At 48.5% G+C, this 16,550-nt stretch overlaps 2 protein-coding genes across 2 annotated transcripts; one reads left to right on the top strand and one right to left on the bottom strand.

Moving 5' to 3' along the window:
• Window positions 1–389: 389 nt before the first annotated feature.
• Window positions 390–13,916, top strand: LOC144138135 (recQ-like DNA helicase Blm). The gene is made up of 6 exons (XM_077670262.1): window positions 390–2,194; window positions 6,124–6,765; window positions 9,491–9,787; window positions 10,621–10,803; window positions 11,624–12,142; window positions 13,179–13,916. Exons 1-6 carry the CDS (start codon window positions 566–568, stop codon window positions 13,647–13,649), a joined length of 3,741 nt encoding a protein of 1,246 aa, XP_077526388.1. The 5' UTR covers window positions 390–565; the 3' UTR covers window positions 13,650–13,916.
• A 183-nt stretch (window positions 13,917–14,099) lies between these two features.
• On the bottom strand, window positions 14,100–16,429 carry Aft (cap methyltransferase 2). The gene has a single exon (XM_077670263.1). It carries the CDS (start codon window positions 16,281–16,283, stop codon window positions 14,289–14,291), a length of 1,995 nt encoding a protein of 664 aa, XP_077526389.1. The 5' UTR covers window positions 16,284–16,429; the 3' UTR covers window positions 14,100–14,288.
• Window positions 16,430–16,550: the final 121 nt, after the last annotated feature.

Genomic DNA, 16,550 nt, shown 5'->3' with positions numbered 1-16,550 from the left:
CAAAACACAGTGACACAGTGACACAGTTCACCTTTAATTTTTTTTTAAGTCTGAAAGCTTACAGTGATTATACCAGCATGCAAATGCATTACAATAAAAACAAAAATTATAATTATAACCTAAAATAGCAGAAAAGGTGTTTAGCAAACAATTTAAACCGAAAAGTAACGCCACTACAAACAACGTTTCAAAACTACTGTAATACTGTAATTTTTACGTTTATTATCTTAATTTACTTCAAAATTTTTAAATATTTTTATTTTTAAATAAACTAGCATTTTTTTGTAAACAGAAACTGTAAAAGTTGGTTTCAGTTTTTTTCCCATCGCAAGAAAGCGCTAGGCACCAACCCATTGGACGATTGGAAGAAAACGGCAGGCAGTGGAGCCATGATTGGAAATATAGAGGAGGCTGTAGTTGACGTAGCCTCGGCGGTTTCGCGGCTTTGCCCGAATCGTGCTGCTTTGGCCGCGGTAATTTTGCAAGTGTTGATGTGTTGCCAGTGGACTGCTAAAGGGTTGGTGTGGTCGAAGTGAGACATAATGCTTTTTACTGTACGGCGGAAATGTCCTCAAGTTTTCCAGAAAACAACCTAGAAGATTGCAAGCGACGCTTTCAAGAGATCCGCGCCAAGGCGAAAGTTGAAAAGGCGACTGCCAAAAGCGATAGTTTCAGCTTTTACGATCATCGGAAGCTTGCCGAACTTGTCGCAAAGTGCATTAGCCCCTATGAAAATCCTTCGTTCCGGGCAAAGGCCAAAGTCAACTCCTTTAAGCCATCCGCTGCGAGTGATAGCCACGATGACCTCGAGCCCTACAAAGCGGAAGACAGCCACGACACATCACCCTCAAAGTTCAAGTCGCCACTGCAGCCGTTGGCGGGTGCCGTGCGAACCAAAACTCGGGAACAATCGCCTCACCGTCAACGCCCGAACGGTGCTTTCAAGTCTCCGAGAAAACGTGCAGGTGCGTTGCCGCCGGTGGCGCATGTCTCGGAGACTCAGTTTCCACCGAGCAGCCCGGAGTTCGATTGGTCTGATGCTGACGAGCGCGAATTCATTAACATATCGTCTCAGTCGCCTACACCAAAAGAGTTGCCATTGGAGAACGGAGGTCAGGACGATTGGAACGACAGCGTGTTCGTGCCGCAGCGAAGCTTTGCATCCCCGTTGAAGCGGCCGATCTCGCGCAAAGCGCAGGCCACAGCTGGCGTGTTGCTTTCACCGAGCGGCAAGCTTGAGCCTTCCGAGATTGAACAGATACAACAAAGCGCTCTTCTGTCCACGTCTCATTTTCAAGCTGGTAGCGCTGACGCGCAAGCGGCGGCTGCTGTCTTGCAAGAGTACGACTACAAATTATCTTCCCATATATGCGCCGTTCTCTCCGAAACCAAAAATCTTTCGAGCGAGGTGGGTTCACTTCTCGACTTGCGGCTCAAAGTGTTCCGCCAATTTTGGAGGGCATCTCGCGGCTCTAGCACGCCCAAGAAAACTAAGTCTGGACAGCCTTGTAAGAGTCCGGCGAAAAGACCAGCAAGTGAGAATTTGCCTCCGCGCCTGGCTAGCCTCGGAAGCTGCGGCGACCTGCCGAAACCTGGACCATCAAGTGCCTTCTCTGACACCCCTTCTCACGAAACGTCACTCGCTCAACGTCTTAAAAATCTCGGCAAGGATACCCTGAACAGAGACTCACCGTCGTGTGGCAGCCCAAACCTTCAGAACTCTCGCTTGACAAGTCCGCCATCCAAGAGTGCATCGCCGTACTTTGGATCGAAGCCGTCAACCAGCAAAGCATTCACAGACACGGAATTCATCCAGGAATTCGATACCGAAGATGTCGACTACGACGTAGCCATTGTTGATGCCCAAACAGAGGTGCAGAGAGATTTGGGCAACAACGCCGGAACGACTGGGAAATTCCTGGGTCAGTTTCGTAATGATGGTGCGTCGGCAAAGTTCAAGGGGTTCGGCTTCCCTCACTCTGCAGAACTGAGGGCTAAATTTGCGGCTGTGTTCGGTCTGAAGCAGTTTCGCCTGAATCAGTTGGAAGCCATCAACGCTGCATTGCTGGGTGAGGACTGTTTCGTGTTGATGCCAACAGGAGGTGGGAAGAGCCTCTGCTATCAGCTGCCTGCAGTCATGAGCGACGGTGTGACCATTGTTATCTCGCCACTCAAGTCACTCATACTGGACCAGGTCAGTATTGGGCTGTGCGGAATGGCAACAGTGGGCTGTTACAGAAGGTATAAAACGGTGAATATGCAATGTGAAACAGCCATGAAGGCATTACAAACCGCGAGGCAAAGTTGAAAGTTACGACAAGTTTCAGATCACACAGCAGGAAGCGAAAAACACTACATTCAGTTTTTGAAAAGATGTACAAAGAAATACGAATGTAATGCGAAGGCAAGATAACCGTTGGTCATTGAAGGTAACAGAGTGGATCCCTAGAGAAGACGAGCGTGGCAGGGGGCACCAGAGAGTTAGGTGGGCAGATGAGATCAAGAAGTTTGCGGGGATAAATTGGTCTCAGTTAGCACAGGACCGGGATAATTGGAGATCTATGGGAGAGGCTTTCGCCCTGCAGTGGGCGTAGATAGGCGGATGATGATGACAAAGAAATACAAAAATGTAAAGCAAATACAACCAAGTCTATAAATCTATAAATGGGATGAAAAACCAGTTTCCTCACCATGACAGAGTAGAAAAACGTACTTCAGCCTACGCAGAAGCGGTCAACAAAACAACCCAAATGTATAATAATTTCCGAGAATGGCCATCTGCATGAAATAAACACTACACTTGTTGGTTATAGCAGGAACGCACAGTGTATAGAACTGAGCAAGAGTGCTCTTGGCTGGAAGTTTACAAGGGTGACAGCCACCAAAATTTCCCCACAGTCACATTTTCCACTGGTTTCAGTACAAACATTTTAATAACTGCTGCCAGGGAATGCTAGGCTGATTGCTGTCGTAGGAGGTAGGAGGCTGCATGGGGTATTGCCTGTGTTGCTCTTTTGGTTTCGATTGGTGTTAGTTCAAATCCCATGGAAAGAAGCTTGGCCCTTGAGCTGGGCAGCTGATTCTCGAGATAGGCAACTTTGTTTGCATCCTTCATCTTTGCACATCATTAAAAGATGTTACAAGGCCATTACACAGAAATGCCATGCCCTAATGGGCTTGCTGCATTAGTGTCACTATTACAAAAGGTTCACAGCTTAAAAAAAAAAAAAATCTTACAGTATGTCGTTTTGCCTCCATTATTGCTGCACTGTAATATGAATTTGCTGTATTTTCTATTTCATTGCTGGAACCAGAAGAGAACCATTTAAAAGAATAAAGGAGGCTTATGCTGCTATAGATTTTGTTAATATTACCAAATTTGGGAGTTTCATGCGTAGAGGCTACGCAGGGATATGAGGCACACCCCAGTGAAAGGCTCTGGGTTAATTTAGGCCACCTGGGGATATAGCATACTAAAGCTCAACATTGGGCTAGTTGGGTTCACATTTTGACTACTTTAAAAACAGCACAGAGATGCGGTTTGTTAGAAGTGACAAACATAAGTGAGGGATCAGCCACAGCGCTCGTGTCTGTCACATCATACGTCGTCATCTCTACGCTGTTTTTGCAGCAGGTGGGGATCATTAAAGGAGCCATGAATACAAAACACAAGTTTGGTTCATTCAAAAGATTGCCTCGTTATAATCATACTGACAACACTTTTAAAGGGACAGACAACCGATTTTTGTTGAGTATATACTCTCTATCCCAAATGAAAGGGCATCACTTAAAGTACCTTGACTAGAAACGGTTTTGCTGATAACGCCCTAGAACGTTTTAAATCGAAATTTTTAGATCTATGAGCCGTATGTGTCCCTCTCAAAAATAATGCTGGCAACCATGACATAGAGTAGCTTGGCAACATACGTTTGTCTGTAGGCGAAATGAAAAACAATATTTAAAAACTTGTCCCCAGCTAAAAAAGTTTGAATCGCAGGCTTTCCTTTTCCTTTATGTGTTTTTTTTTTATGCAAAGGTCTATTTTGCACGAATGCGCCATCTGTTGGGATAGACGATAGGTAGAATCTGGCTTCACGTTGTAGAGGTGAAAAGTTCAATTCTCCCCGGGCGCGACGTTTTTTTTTTAATCTGCCGTTGGCGTATTTGGAAACTGAAAAATATTTTGGCAGAACAAACGCCCCTGACTCGGGCAGAATCGTCAAAGCTCCTTCCCTGGGTCTGTTTACTGAACGCTGCCGTTGATTCTGGGCATGGAGGCTCAGTTAGCTACACTGAGAGCCACCCAGCAACGGTGGGCGGCGTGTCTTTAAAAATTTCAAAATAATGTTTAGAAATACATATACAATTTAACCTTGTACAAATACTTGTGTTAAAAGGTTTTCAATACGTAAATAAACGTTTCAGCAGTTACAGTAGCTGCTAGGTTTGCAGGTCACGTGACAGGGACACATATTGTAGTGTCAAGTTTCGACACTACGAACCGCCACCCTTCCGATTTCAGGAAGTTTGCTGCCAAATTAAAATTATTTCCGTCACTTTGTTTAGAAATTGCTTGCGGTTACCGGGCTATATAAAACGCTGGATTTCATATGAGCTAGAGAACATATACGCGACAAAAATCGGTTTCTGTCCCTTTAACGTAAACTTCGCTCGAATAAACTGCATAATTAGAAAAAAGGAAAGGGCCATGCGACCCACTCGCTCATTTCCCACAACAGAACCTGTGATGTCATACTAGCCAGCTCTGCAATTGGCAGAAGCCAGAAAAGGCAAACGCAAATTAGGCAGAGCTTATAAGCTTGCCGAACGAGCCATTTGCGCTTAAATTTAGTCCGCATTCTTTTTAAAGCAGTAAGAATGGTGGTACCGACAGTGGAAGTTAAGAAAGCACACGTAAACATCGAAGTACCGATGCGTACTGCTCTTGGTACTGCATGCACTATGCTTGGTCTCGATGTACAGGACTGCGGTGCTTTGGGGTTGTCTCAGACGACACTGGCCGGTTGACAACGGTGTCTTATGTGACCATATTTGTCGAGCGAGCTCTCTGTTTCACAAACCGATTATTTTCTCCCTGAACAAAAACAAGCCAGGTTCAAATACAGTCAAAAACCAACCAGAGGCAGAAAATGGCTTGCCACAGTATGGTGGCACCATCTAGGTTCACTAACGGTAAACAAGGCTTTCCAATCGGCTGCAGAGCGGTCGGTTCCTGTGGTGTCATTGCAGACCACGAAAACACACGATTTAGCGGAAAAATCAAAATTTTAACGTAAATTGATTAATTTATCAGTGAATAAAACATTGTTTGCATCCGGAAAAGTGCTGGGGACACTATAAAACACGAAATCTTTCGAATAAAACAAACTTGTATTTTGGCTTCATGGCTCCTTTGAGGAGGGACACTGCTCTTAAAACAGCTCCTTTTAGTTTCTAAGTAAACTCTGGGAAACTTACCAGTCTTGCTGCTTTTTTTCCCACTGATTTCAAATAGGCCACCATTTTTTCAGTTGGTCCATTAGTTACCAAGATAATTAGTCATTTTTGGAGGGACAATGGATAAAACAGTGTTTGCCATAAAACTGTGATCTTTATGTTTTCCAATACTATGAACCCTGGTGAATGCAATAAGAGAATCGGTTTCTTGATGCACTGCTTCGGACTAATTTTACAGCTCATTAAACTTTGGTGGCACCAGCGGCAAGGAACCATTTTTTATTCCCATTTCAAACATCAAGGTTTAATGAGCTGTAAAATTAGTCTCAAGCGTTGCATCAAGAAACTGATTCTCTTATTGCATTCACCAGGGTTCATAGTATTGGAAAACATAAATATCACAGTTTTATGGCAAACACTGTTTTGTCCATTGTTCCTCCAAAAGTGGCTAATTATCTTGGTAACTAATTCACTGACTCAAAAAATAATGGCATATTTGAAATCAGTGGGAAAAAAAAAAAAAAAGCAGCAATACTGGCACGTTTCACAGAGTTTACTTAGAAATTAAAGGAAATAGTTGTAAGAGCCGTGTCCCCGTTAACGTGTGCCGCAGTTCCGAACGTTGCTGCGGAGCTTCACGCAGATTCGATGCGCCGCGGACTGCAGGTGCAGAAGCTGACCTCACTGGACGTCCCGGCCAACCACCTGTCCGGCGAGAACGACAGCGCCAGCATTTACGCTGACCTGCGGTCAGCGCACCCTCAGCTGCGGCTGCTCTACGTCACGCCCGAGAAGGTCAGCGCCAGCAACCGCCTCCTCGAGGCCCTTGTCCGGCTGCATGCCGGCGGCCGGCTGACCCGCTTCGTCATCGATGAGGCCCACTGCGTGAGCCAGTGGGGACACGACTTCCGGCCGGACTACAAGCGGCTCAGCCTGCTCCGCGAGAAATTTCCCGGTGTGCCCATGATCGCACTCACGGCCACGGCCACGCCGCGCGTCCGCACGGACATCCTCCACCAGCTGGGCATGCGGCAGCCCCAGTGGTTCCTGCAGAGCTTCAACCGGCCCAACCTCTGCTACGAGGTCCTCCTCAAGACGGGGAAGTCCGTGGTCAACGAGATCGTGGAGCTCATCAAGAGCAAGTTTGCCCGACAGAGTGGCATCGTCTACTGCTTCTCGCGCAAGGAGTGCGACCAGTTGGCCGAAGACCTCTCCAAGGCGGGCATCGCGTCCGTGTCGTACCACGCCGGACTCACGGATGTCCGGCGCGGCGCTGTTCAGCGGCAATGGATCGACGATAAAGTCCAGGTAAAGGGGGGTGCTGTTGGTCTCCTGGGAGTGGGAACAGTCACAGCTTAAAGGTTATGTCACTGGAACTCTGTGATACTCAAAACTGGGCTAGTTGGAGTGGATTTGTCACTAGTTGTGTGATACAGTTGAAGCACTTGTTTTGTGCAGTCCTTCTTTTGAGGTGTCCGTGTGTTTCGTGCTGTGATAGTAGTAGTAGTAGTAACTTTATTTTGCCCAAGAGTTGTGGTGATTGCACCACTGAGCTGTTCGCTCAGTCATCTAGACATGGGGGCTCCCGGTGTTTTGGGAGCTCGGTGTCTTCAGCCAACTGGCCGAGGGCTTCTTGCACGTGGAGAGCTGGGCTAGAGATGGCAGCCTCCCACTCTGTTAAGGATGATATGTTATAAAGGATGGGATGATTTCTTCTACGTGATGTGGGTATTAATGGACATGACCAAATTATGTGGTGAAGTGATGCTCGTTCCACAGAACAGAAGGGGCAAGCGTCCTTATATTCGCCAGGATATATGATGGACATGAGACGTGGAGTGGGGAATGATGTCTCCATCATGGAGATGGAAAGGGTAGTAACGTGACGCAAGTGTGAAAATGATGGCTGTAGCCTATTTGTACTTGTTCCCTTAGTTAGTCAAAGTATCCTTGTAGGAGCACAGAAGACAGAAAAAGCCAAGCACACAAGAGGGAGTTGTTCCACGCTAGTATGGAAGTTATCACGAATTGGAAAAAAATTTTCATTGGAATTAAAAAGCAGAACAAGATGTGGTAACAAATATTAGAAGCACGTGCACTTAAACTGTCATTCTTCAACTTCGAGTAGCTGCAATGCAGAGTGGCCATCGAGTGAAATGTGCCATTATTCCAACTGTCATCGCTGCTTGTCGTTAACATGTTTAAACACAAGGAAGTGTGCAAAAAGCAGAGGTTTTTTCTGACCACTGTTTGTCTTTATTATGTCGAAACTTTATTTCAAAATTACTTTGCTGACTCATCAAAAAAAGGTACAGAAAAGAAAGGTCATTTCATAAAACCGAGAGTGGCAAAGTTTAAGTATTTATTGCATCACAAATTTTGCTGAATCACGGTTTGTAATGTCAAAGTTAAGTGGTACTGCTGTAACACTTGCTGAAATACCAGTACAGTTAAACTTTGACCTTAGAGTCGCTGTTGTACATGCTTTCATCAAAGTCTAAGCAATAATTTCCTGTGGCATCTTACCCAGGGTTAAATTGCTTGATTCAAATGCCCCTTCTGGAAGGGTGTGCAGCATAGTTAACTTAAAGGAGCACTGACACGAAAATTTTATGTTACACTTTTATTGCTTTTATCGATGCTTAATGGTCTGGCGAACCTGAAACAGCACTTCAAATACATCAGTTCGCGATAGTTAATTACATTGAACGGCTTGAAAATCATTTGTTTCAAATTCCCGCGCTTTCCTCCCGAACGGCGCATATGACAGCCTCCCGGTTTGACGTCACCGCTTTGTGCGGACGTCACCGGCGCCCGCTTGAGAGGGTGTTGCGCCCGCTCGCCGCTCGTGGGGCCGCGCGCGTGAAGGGACGTCACGAGTTTTTGGCGAGCGCTGTCGCGTCACTTCTTTTTCCTCTCCTGGAGTGATGTCACGCTGATGTCCATTTGCTGAGTGCCGCTCCGCGCGCTGCTCCGTCGGCGCGATAAATGCGATCCAATTAAACTATGTTCTTCGCGTCGCAGGCCGCTCATATTTCAGCCAGGGTATTCCGTTGAGTGAAGGAAGCGAACTGTGCAATAATATTAACGCCAAAAATTGGTGTCAGTGCTCCTTTAAGGGTGGATTATAATAAAAAGAAGGTACTGTGGGATGGGGGGATGTTGGAGACCATCAAGAGCTGTCAGTTAAAAGGAACTGTTGATGGTGGTGGGAAATAGTTGCATACCCAATCAATGTGACACATATACATTTTGATCAGAATAGAAAAAAATTGGCAAAGAAAATTTGGCTGGTGTGTAAGAATGCAGAAGCCGAGCAGTAACGCCGTAGTTCTCAGCACTGAGGTCACATGACCTTTGGTACCATTCGTGTTGATACCACCTCCAATGGTGATCACTTTTCTCGTTTAATGAGGCATATAGTTGAACCTCGTTATTGCAAACTCTGATATAGCGAATTATCGTCTATAGTGAAATAAATACGAACTTTGGTTGGCCACACTTCATTTCAGTGACACTTGTTTTTCTTTTTCTAACGAAACCAAAATCACAGCAGCGGCGTGCGATATCAACTGTAACAAAAAAATATTTGGTTCGCACGAGGCTGAACACTTTAAAGCTAGCATAAAAAAGCCAATAGAATGAAAGATGACAACCATTTTTTTAATCGCTTGAAAAAGTTGTAGAAATTTGGTTGTCTGGGGAAAGAACGCATTTGGTTGGTTGCACCACTTACAATACACAAAAGAACACATGCCTCTTTTGTCAAAGGAATTTTGTTATGTTAAGATTTCACGTTCTCATGTTCCGGCACATTTCGTCTGAAATGCCACATGGAGCCAGGTAAGGATTAACTCATTTATAGTGGGTTCGAAGCCTAGAATGATACGTTTTGGTACCTACAATTTCTGTGCCAGCCAGAGTAACGAATGTCAGATATAACGAGATAATTTATTGCCCCGATTCTACTTTGTTATAACGAGGTGCGGTTACTAATAACTAATGTGCGTGTTGTTGCTCATGTGCTGCGCAGGTGGTGTGCGCCACGATTGCGTTTGGCATGGGCGTGGACAAGCCGGACGTGCGCTTTGTGATCCACCACTCGCTGCCCAAGTCCATCGAGGGCTACTACCAGGAGTCCGGGCGGGCGGGGCGCGACGGCCAGCGGGCCGCGTGCCTGCTCTACTACAGCTACCATGACATGCACCGCATCCGCTCCATGATCGACAAGGACAAGACGGCCAACGCGGCCGCCCGCCAGACGCACATCGCCAACCTCTGGCACATGGTCAACTTCTGTGAGAACCGCACCGACTGCCGCCGGGCACAGGTGCGCTGCTCAGGGCGGCACTCTGTGCTTTTTCCCTGTCTTCGTGTGGGCGCATGGTGGCGTCGGAATCTTCTCGTTTCGTATTTGGATCATTTTGATCTCTGGCTCCCCTCTTGGCGCCTGAGGGAATGATCACCACTCAACTATGTGAACCTTGTGCAGCTCTGGGAATAAGCTGCAGTGGGTATCGGCCAATCACAGTACCAGATTGGGCATTGGCCAATAGGTGAAGAAGCTGTGACGGCATCAGCGAATCACAGTAGCAGATGCACTGATGATGCACTCTTCCGTAACTTCGGCGACAACATATTTTAGTGCAATTAAGGAGCAGAGGATGGGCCTTGGAACTGTTTTCTTTCTTTTTTTTTTCCAGAACATTCTTCCTTTTCACAGCTTGCATAGCATTACACAGAGTTGATGACACAGCCAATAGTAGGTTTGGCATGCGTATGCTTAATGAAGTAATTTGAGTTCTAGAGGAGGCCTTGTAGTCAAAGCATCGACCGTCTCATTTGGACGTTTTCAGCTCAGATCCCAGTGCTGTGATGCTATGTAAAGGCTCTAAATCTTCTACCCCTCAGCTGTTTCTTTTGCAAGTCTTTTCATGAGGTCAGCACAGAGCATATTTGGCTGAATACTCACGTGCCATGCTAGCCTCCTCAGGAGTTGGAATGCAGATGCGCAAACAATTCTAGGCTTGCAGCATTTCCACCATCTGCATAAATTCTTCCATCATCATAATGTTACGAGCATAACTAGGCCCCAGATCTCCCCAGTGCTTGCCTCGGGGGAATTAACATTGGTGTCTCTGTAACGCCCCTCCATTCCACCAGGTGCTGCACTACTTTGGGGAGAACTTTGACCGGGAGTTCTGCAAGCGCAACCGCCGCTTTGCCTGTGACAACTGCCTGGCGGAGACGCGCTGGGTCATGACGGACGTCACCGAGGACGCCCGAGAGGTGGCCCGCTGCGTGGAAACCCTGACCCAGCGCCGCACCAACATCACCGCCAACCAGGTGTGCCCGAGTCCCTTGTCAGACTGCAGGTGATGCATGTAGCTTGGTCTGAAATTGGCATAGCTAGGAGGGCGAATTGCTGGCTGCCGTTAAGGCACTTATTTTTCAAGCGAAAGCGTTCTTAGTCGGACCGATGGCGTCCTGTCAGAAAACCAATGCGTTTCCCGGTAGGTCGGTTGGTAGACCAGAAAGCTCTGATAAGATCTCTGGACACATGGCGCATGCGTGACAACGGGCTTCTATTGTGCGAAGATGGTTACTTGAAAATCGCGAAATGGGAACGGTTATAGATAAGACAATACACGCATCGATCACGAAGAAGGAGTAAAATAGTACACCTTTATCTCATAAAACACGTGTGGGTGTACATTTAGATCGTTCGTCGATGCGTTTACTTAGTGTGCAAAAAATCGTCACGCGGGTTTGTTCTTCGTTTCCGATTTGGGCCTTTGAAGGTTGAACGATCAATTGGATGCCCTTTCAACAAAGGTTGGGTGCATTTTTAGCAAAAATTTTATGCTCTTTTGATGCGGAAAGATTCACCTTTGTTTTTTTACTTTTGTGTTAACTTTTGACTTACGAATGCAGTGGGAGCTGTTTGGTTGGGAGGTGAGGACTGCAGGACACATTTGCATTTCAGCCAATCTGCATAGCACCAGTGTTGCTGGTCAAAGCCTGTTTATCTGAAATAAAATAATTGCGGTAGCACTTATGCAACGCAAGCCAAATAGTGCTGACTCTTTGCGGAAGCCATTCGGCAACTAATACTTTGTCCAAACTAGGAAGTGTCAAAATGGCAACTCTTCCCCCCCCCTCCCAGTTGGTGGACATCTTCAAGGGGGCCGCTAACAAGAAGACCATGGGCCAGAAGTTTGACTCACTGCCACTGCATGGCCGAGGCAAGGGCTACCAGCGCAACGACGCCAACCGCCTCGTCCGCCGGCTCATCCTCGACGGCTTCCTCAAGGAGGTCATCACCATGAACTACCTCGAGATGGCCATGTCGTACCTGCACCCTGGCGCCAAGCTGCCCCTGCTCCTCGCCGGCACGGCGCGGGTGAAGCTCGCCATCGAGAAGAAGTCACGGCCATCCGAATCGACGGCCGCACGCGATGAGGCCGCGGCCGAGCCGAGCCGGCTCAATCCGGAGATAGCCAAGCTCATTGAGTCCTGCCACACGGAGCTGGTGTCCATCGTCAAGGCCCTGGCACTGGCCAAGAACACGCACTACAGTAACGTGGTGCACATCGATGCGCTGCGCGGTATTGCGGAGAACCTGCCCACGACGGCGGAGGCAATGCTGCAGGTGCCCCACATGACCAAGGCGCTCGTCGACAAGGTGGGTTTAACGAGGCCATTAGGTCTGGTTAACAACGATGTCTTACTGATAGAGTCTGCTGAGCCGTTGTAAGAGGGAAGTGTTGTGAGAAACCTTTTGGCGGGGCTGCCCCGTCGTAGCACTGTGGCAGATGTGTGCTGCTTTTTTTTTTTTTTAAGTGCAGAGCACTTTAGGGGCTCGCCTTGTCGTCGTAGCTCGCTCGCTGGACCCAAGTAGAGCCACACGGCGTTCTGTCGTAGCCGTTGTCGTAACCCAGAGGCTTCAATAGCCAAGCAGTTTATATAGTCATAAGCGTTTGAAACTCGTGAGCCGCTGGCGCTTGTCATAGATCTCCCCGTTGTTTAGCGCAAAAAAAAACTGCAGGTACATTTGAGGCAAAATGTACGTAATTAACCGGCAGCGCCCGCGTTCATTTAGTTAGGAACGCTCGTAGAGTTGGTTTTTACGATAGTAAGCGAAAAAAGTGGCAGGGCAACGCTGGCGCAGTTTCAGGCAGGGGGCTTGCGACCACTGCGAAGACGGGAAATTTTTAAATGTGTTGGGTGGTAGCAGTGAGTGGATAACGGCGCTACAGCCCATTATGGCGAATCACTGCTCTGCACTTCTGACAGCTTTCACACTGAGTGGAGCGGCTTTAATTTTTTTTTTCCCTACATGCTCAATCAACACTGCTGGGCATTGCCCAGTAATGTTCTTTTTTGCTTGCGTGGCACTATTTCATTCTGCTACCTTTATTGGCAAGCTTCACACTAACCGAATGACTTGTATGATTTTACAAGGTGGGGCACCTAGCGCTAGTAGTCTTTATGTGCAATATTCTCTGCATAATATCAACTGTTAAGCACATCTCTAAACTGGTCAAGCTTGCTGTTTTGGCAAATACGAACCCACATACCATAACACTGGTAAAGCACCAATATAAAGGCATTACTTTGAGCTACTTGTGCCTAAAAGAATCGGACACTGTGATGCAGCCACAAGCAAAGCTAATTGAGCTTCACTTGATCGTTTTGTGGGCTCTTTTTGCTCATTTCAGTATGGTGCTCAGCTGCTGGAGGTCACGGAACGCTACGCAGCCGAGAAAATGGTCATCGAAGCTGAGATCGCCGACGCAAACGCAGCGGCCGAAGGCGACTTTGAGAACCCCAATCCGCCCGCAGACTTTGCCAGCACTAGCCGTTCGCCCGGCAAAGGCCGTAAGCGCAAGACGTGGGGCGGAGCCAACAGCGGCTCACCGGGAAAGCGGCGGCGAACCTTCTTCAACAAGAAGACGGGATACGGCGCCAAGTCACAAAACAAGTTTGGAAGGCAAGGAGGTTACAAGAGGAAAGCAGCTGGGAAGGCGGCTACAAAGACGACAGCCAAGACGGTTGGAAGGCCAGCAAAAAGCTCGTCTTTGGCTGGCCCGTCGAGTGGATTCGGAGCGCTCGCCATGCCAAAGCCTGCGGCGTCTGGCATAGCGAAGAGTAGGTCGTTTCTAACGAAACCAAACTTTGTGGAATTGTGAGTGTTTGTGTCGGGTGAAGGCTAGCTGAAGTTTGTCAGAAGTGCTACCAGGCGTATTGTAAATACTTTGTTCTTTTTGGACTTTTTCTTTGTACATAGCCTCGGTGAAACGTCTTCGTGTTACTGTAGATAGGTTTTGTACGACAAAGGAACGTTTCTTTAATTGAATTTATGTTCTCTACAAATACAATAAAATGGATTACACTTGCAACCTGTCCTGCGGGAATTTTTGTGAAGCTGCAAAGTATTTGGTTAACTCATTCAATATATTTTGGTGGAAACAAAAGTGTGTTAGAACCTTGGTGAAAAGTTTTAGGGGAGCCTGAATCGGAGCAATTTCAGGAAATGTTTTTATTCAGAGATAAATTATACTTAAGTGTGTAATGGCAAATCAAGACGGTGGTTAATGACCTCCCGTTTCTGCAAAAAATTTTATATTTGGACGAGTGATTTCAGCACGCATTAGTACGACGCACACGTAACTTTATTTACAAGACGCTAAAACATGTAGCACCACAACTACACGAATATATTCCCTGTACTAAAGGATTGCTGTGTAAATGCAGCACACGCGTAACAACATAAATACATTTCACACGCGGCCAGCAAATTGCAGCCAGCATCACAAACGTTCCACTCTTCACACGTCGGGCAACTGTTCCACATCGTTTCTGCTGCCATCAGCCGTGTCCAAAACCGCAGCCACAAATTTGTGCAGCACGCTGTCATTAACGGATTTGACGAACTTGCTGAACTTCGCATGGCAGAGGATTGGCAGTGGAACGACCTCTAGAACCGTCAACGTCGGCTCCACTTCTACGGCTGCGATCTCCGCAAAGTACTTCAGGAGTTCATCCGCATGCTCTACGTCGACATCTCCGAAAGTCCACAACGGCCACATTCCGGGGACTTTCGAGAACACCACCGAAGTCGTGCTGAAAAGACAGCTGAGGAGGTAGAGCACGCCAACCGAAAACCGGCTCAGCGTTTCGCGGAACCTGACCACCAGCTGCTTGCCAAAGTCTAGTTCGGACACGGCGCTCGATATGGCCTTTGCCGAACTCACATTGTCCTCTCTGCAGTTTACAAACACCACCCTGGTTCTGTCCAATCCCTCCGTCAGGTCACTAGCGGAATCGACGGAGTCGGCGAGTCCAAGCATGAGAGCGAGGTCGAGGAGTGCGGGCGCACAGAACTTTGAGAGCCCCGGAACCTTGCCGTATCTCCGACCGGTGCAAATCCAAGATGCACGTGGAACAACCCTGTCTGACGGCCCCTTCCGGAAGGTCGGCTTGTGTAGACTTGCATACTGGATGGAGTTGAGCAGTTTACGCAGCTCCGCGGTGTGCTCTTTCCACCAGTCGCTTCGTCCGTTGCGCTCCGCAAAGCTGGCGACGTTCCAGCCACGGAATCGCAAGAACACCTGTCCCTGGGACAGGGGCAAGGGTGGCTGCGCCACCTGGCGGCAGCCGTAGCGTTCGATGTAGAGCGACGCCACCGCGTCCTTCACGCTCTGCAGCCTCAGACAGCTGGGCTGGTCCATGTCATTTTGGAACCAGTCGACGTTTTCGCGTATGGTCCTCTCCTGGAGCTCCTTGAAGTATCGCACGCACTCCTCGACCTGGCTTACAAAGTCGTCCGGCAGGTCTTCGCGGCGCTTCACGCAGAATGCCTGCCGCTCTTCGACGAGCTGCGTGAGCGCTGCAAGGTGGGCGCTCGTGAGCGCCTCCTTCTTGAAGGACGTACAGACGACGTAGACCTCGGAGTTCCCGGGCTTGCTGCACGCTGGCTTCTTGACGTGCACCTGGCGGAAGACGCAGTTGAGGATGTACAGCAGGCAGACGGACGGTCGTTCGAAGAAGGTGAACATCTTCAGCACCAAGTTGCCGCCGTCGGCGAGAAGCTTGAACGCCGCCAGCGCTTCAGCGGAGTGCAGGGTCGACACCGTCGCCTCCTGCTCGGCCGGGTCGTCCTGGCAGTCCACGCTCCCGTCGGCGGTGACCAGATCGAACTCGCCGCTGTCCCCTCGCGATTCCAGGAAGCACTCCACCCTGAAATCCCTCGACATGACGTCCCCCGTTTGGTCCTGGCCGAAGTACCACTGCGGCAGCGTCGCGAATATAAGTCTGTCGTCGGTGACCGTGGACTTGAACTCGTTCCCTTCGTAGTACGGGTTCAGGGTGTTCGCGAACCACGTCCAGTTGTCGCCGCTGTTTCGATCGTCCATCGAATGCAGGTAGTGCTGCAAAGCGAGGACAAAGGCGCCGGGCGCCTCACAGAGATGGAAGGAGCGTAAAGGGTCGGCTCGGGCGAGATCGTAGTCGTGCAGGAGCTGGTAGAACTTGCACCAGGCCTGAGTAAGCAGCTCCGGCGAGGCGCTTTGGCGCACCTTGTGCATCACGCTGCCGGCGCGGTTCGTCCACGTCGTGTGCCGGCGCCAGGCGATCGGTTCCATTTCGTTCAAGAGGCTCTTGGTGGTGTTCAGCTCCGCCTTCATTTGCTGGAGGCTCGGCAACTGCCAGGACACTTCGGTCTCCGAACACAGGTGGCTCGGATCGGGCAGTCGCCATGCAGACGATCGTCGGAAAGCGAACTCCTTGCGGAATATCTGCGCCGCTTCCTCAAATACCGACATCGCGGGGGTCCGGGGAACGCCGTGCGCCGTCGACGTGGACCTAACTGTTGAGATCTACATCGGAGCAATGCGCCGACCTGAGAGAAATCACCCGAGCTTTACTGATTAACATCGAAAAGGTAAAGCACAACGCCGATACCGCGACAGCAAAACATAAACAAGCGTTCTTGTCGTTTTAGCCGAGGCGTGAACGGTAGTGTCGTAGTAATGCGCTAAATTTGTGAAAATAAGTTCTATTTATTACAATTATACCAAATAAACATTAGA

Source organism: Haemaphysalis longicornis, unplaced genomic scaffold (assembly GCF_048455015.1).
Source record: "Haemaphysalis longicornis isolate Haplotype H1 unplaced genomic scaffold, Haemaphysalis longicornis Haplotype H1 scaffold_5, whole genome shotgun sequence".
Classification (NCBI taxonomy): domain Eukaryota; kingdom Metazoa; phylum Arthropoda; class Arachnida; order Ixodida; family Ixodidae; genus Haemaphysalis; species Haemaphysalis longicornis.
Note: the sequence above shows the minus strand (reverse complement) of the source record. Positions and strands in the feature narration are given on the sequence as shown.

Bases quoted from the DNA above. Each gene is read 5' to 3' on its own strand.
- LOC144138135 (XM_077670262.1), top strand. From the start codon at position 566: ATGTCCTCAAGTTTTCCAGAAAACAACCTAGAAGATTGCAAGCGACGC. The intron at 10,804-11,623 runs GTGTGCCCGAGT...CCCCCCTCCCAG, and splicing joins CCAACATCACCGCCAACCAG to TTGGTGGACATCTTCAAGGG. The intron at 12,143-13,178 runs GTGGGTTTAACG...TGCTCATTTCAG, and splicing joins CCAAGGCGCTCGTCGACAAG to TATGGTGCTCAGCTGCTGGA.
- Aft (XM_077670263.1), bottom strand. From the start codon at position 16,283: ATGTCGGTATTTGAGGAAGCGGCGCAGATATTCCGCAAGGAGTTCGCT.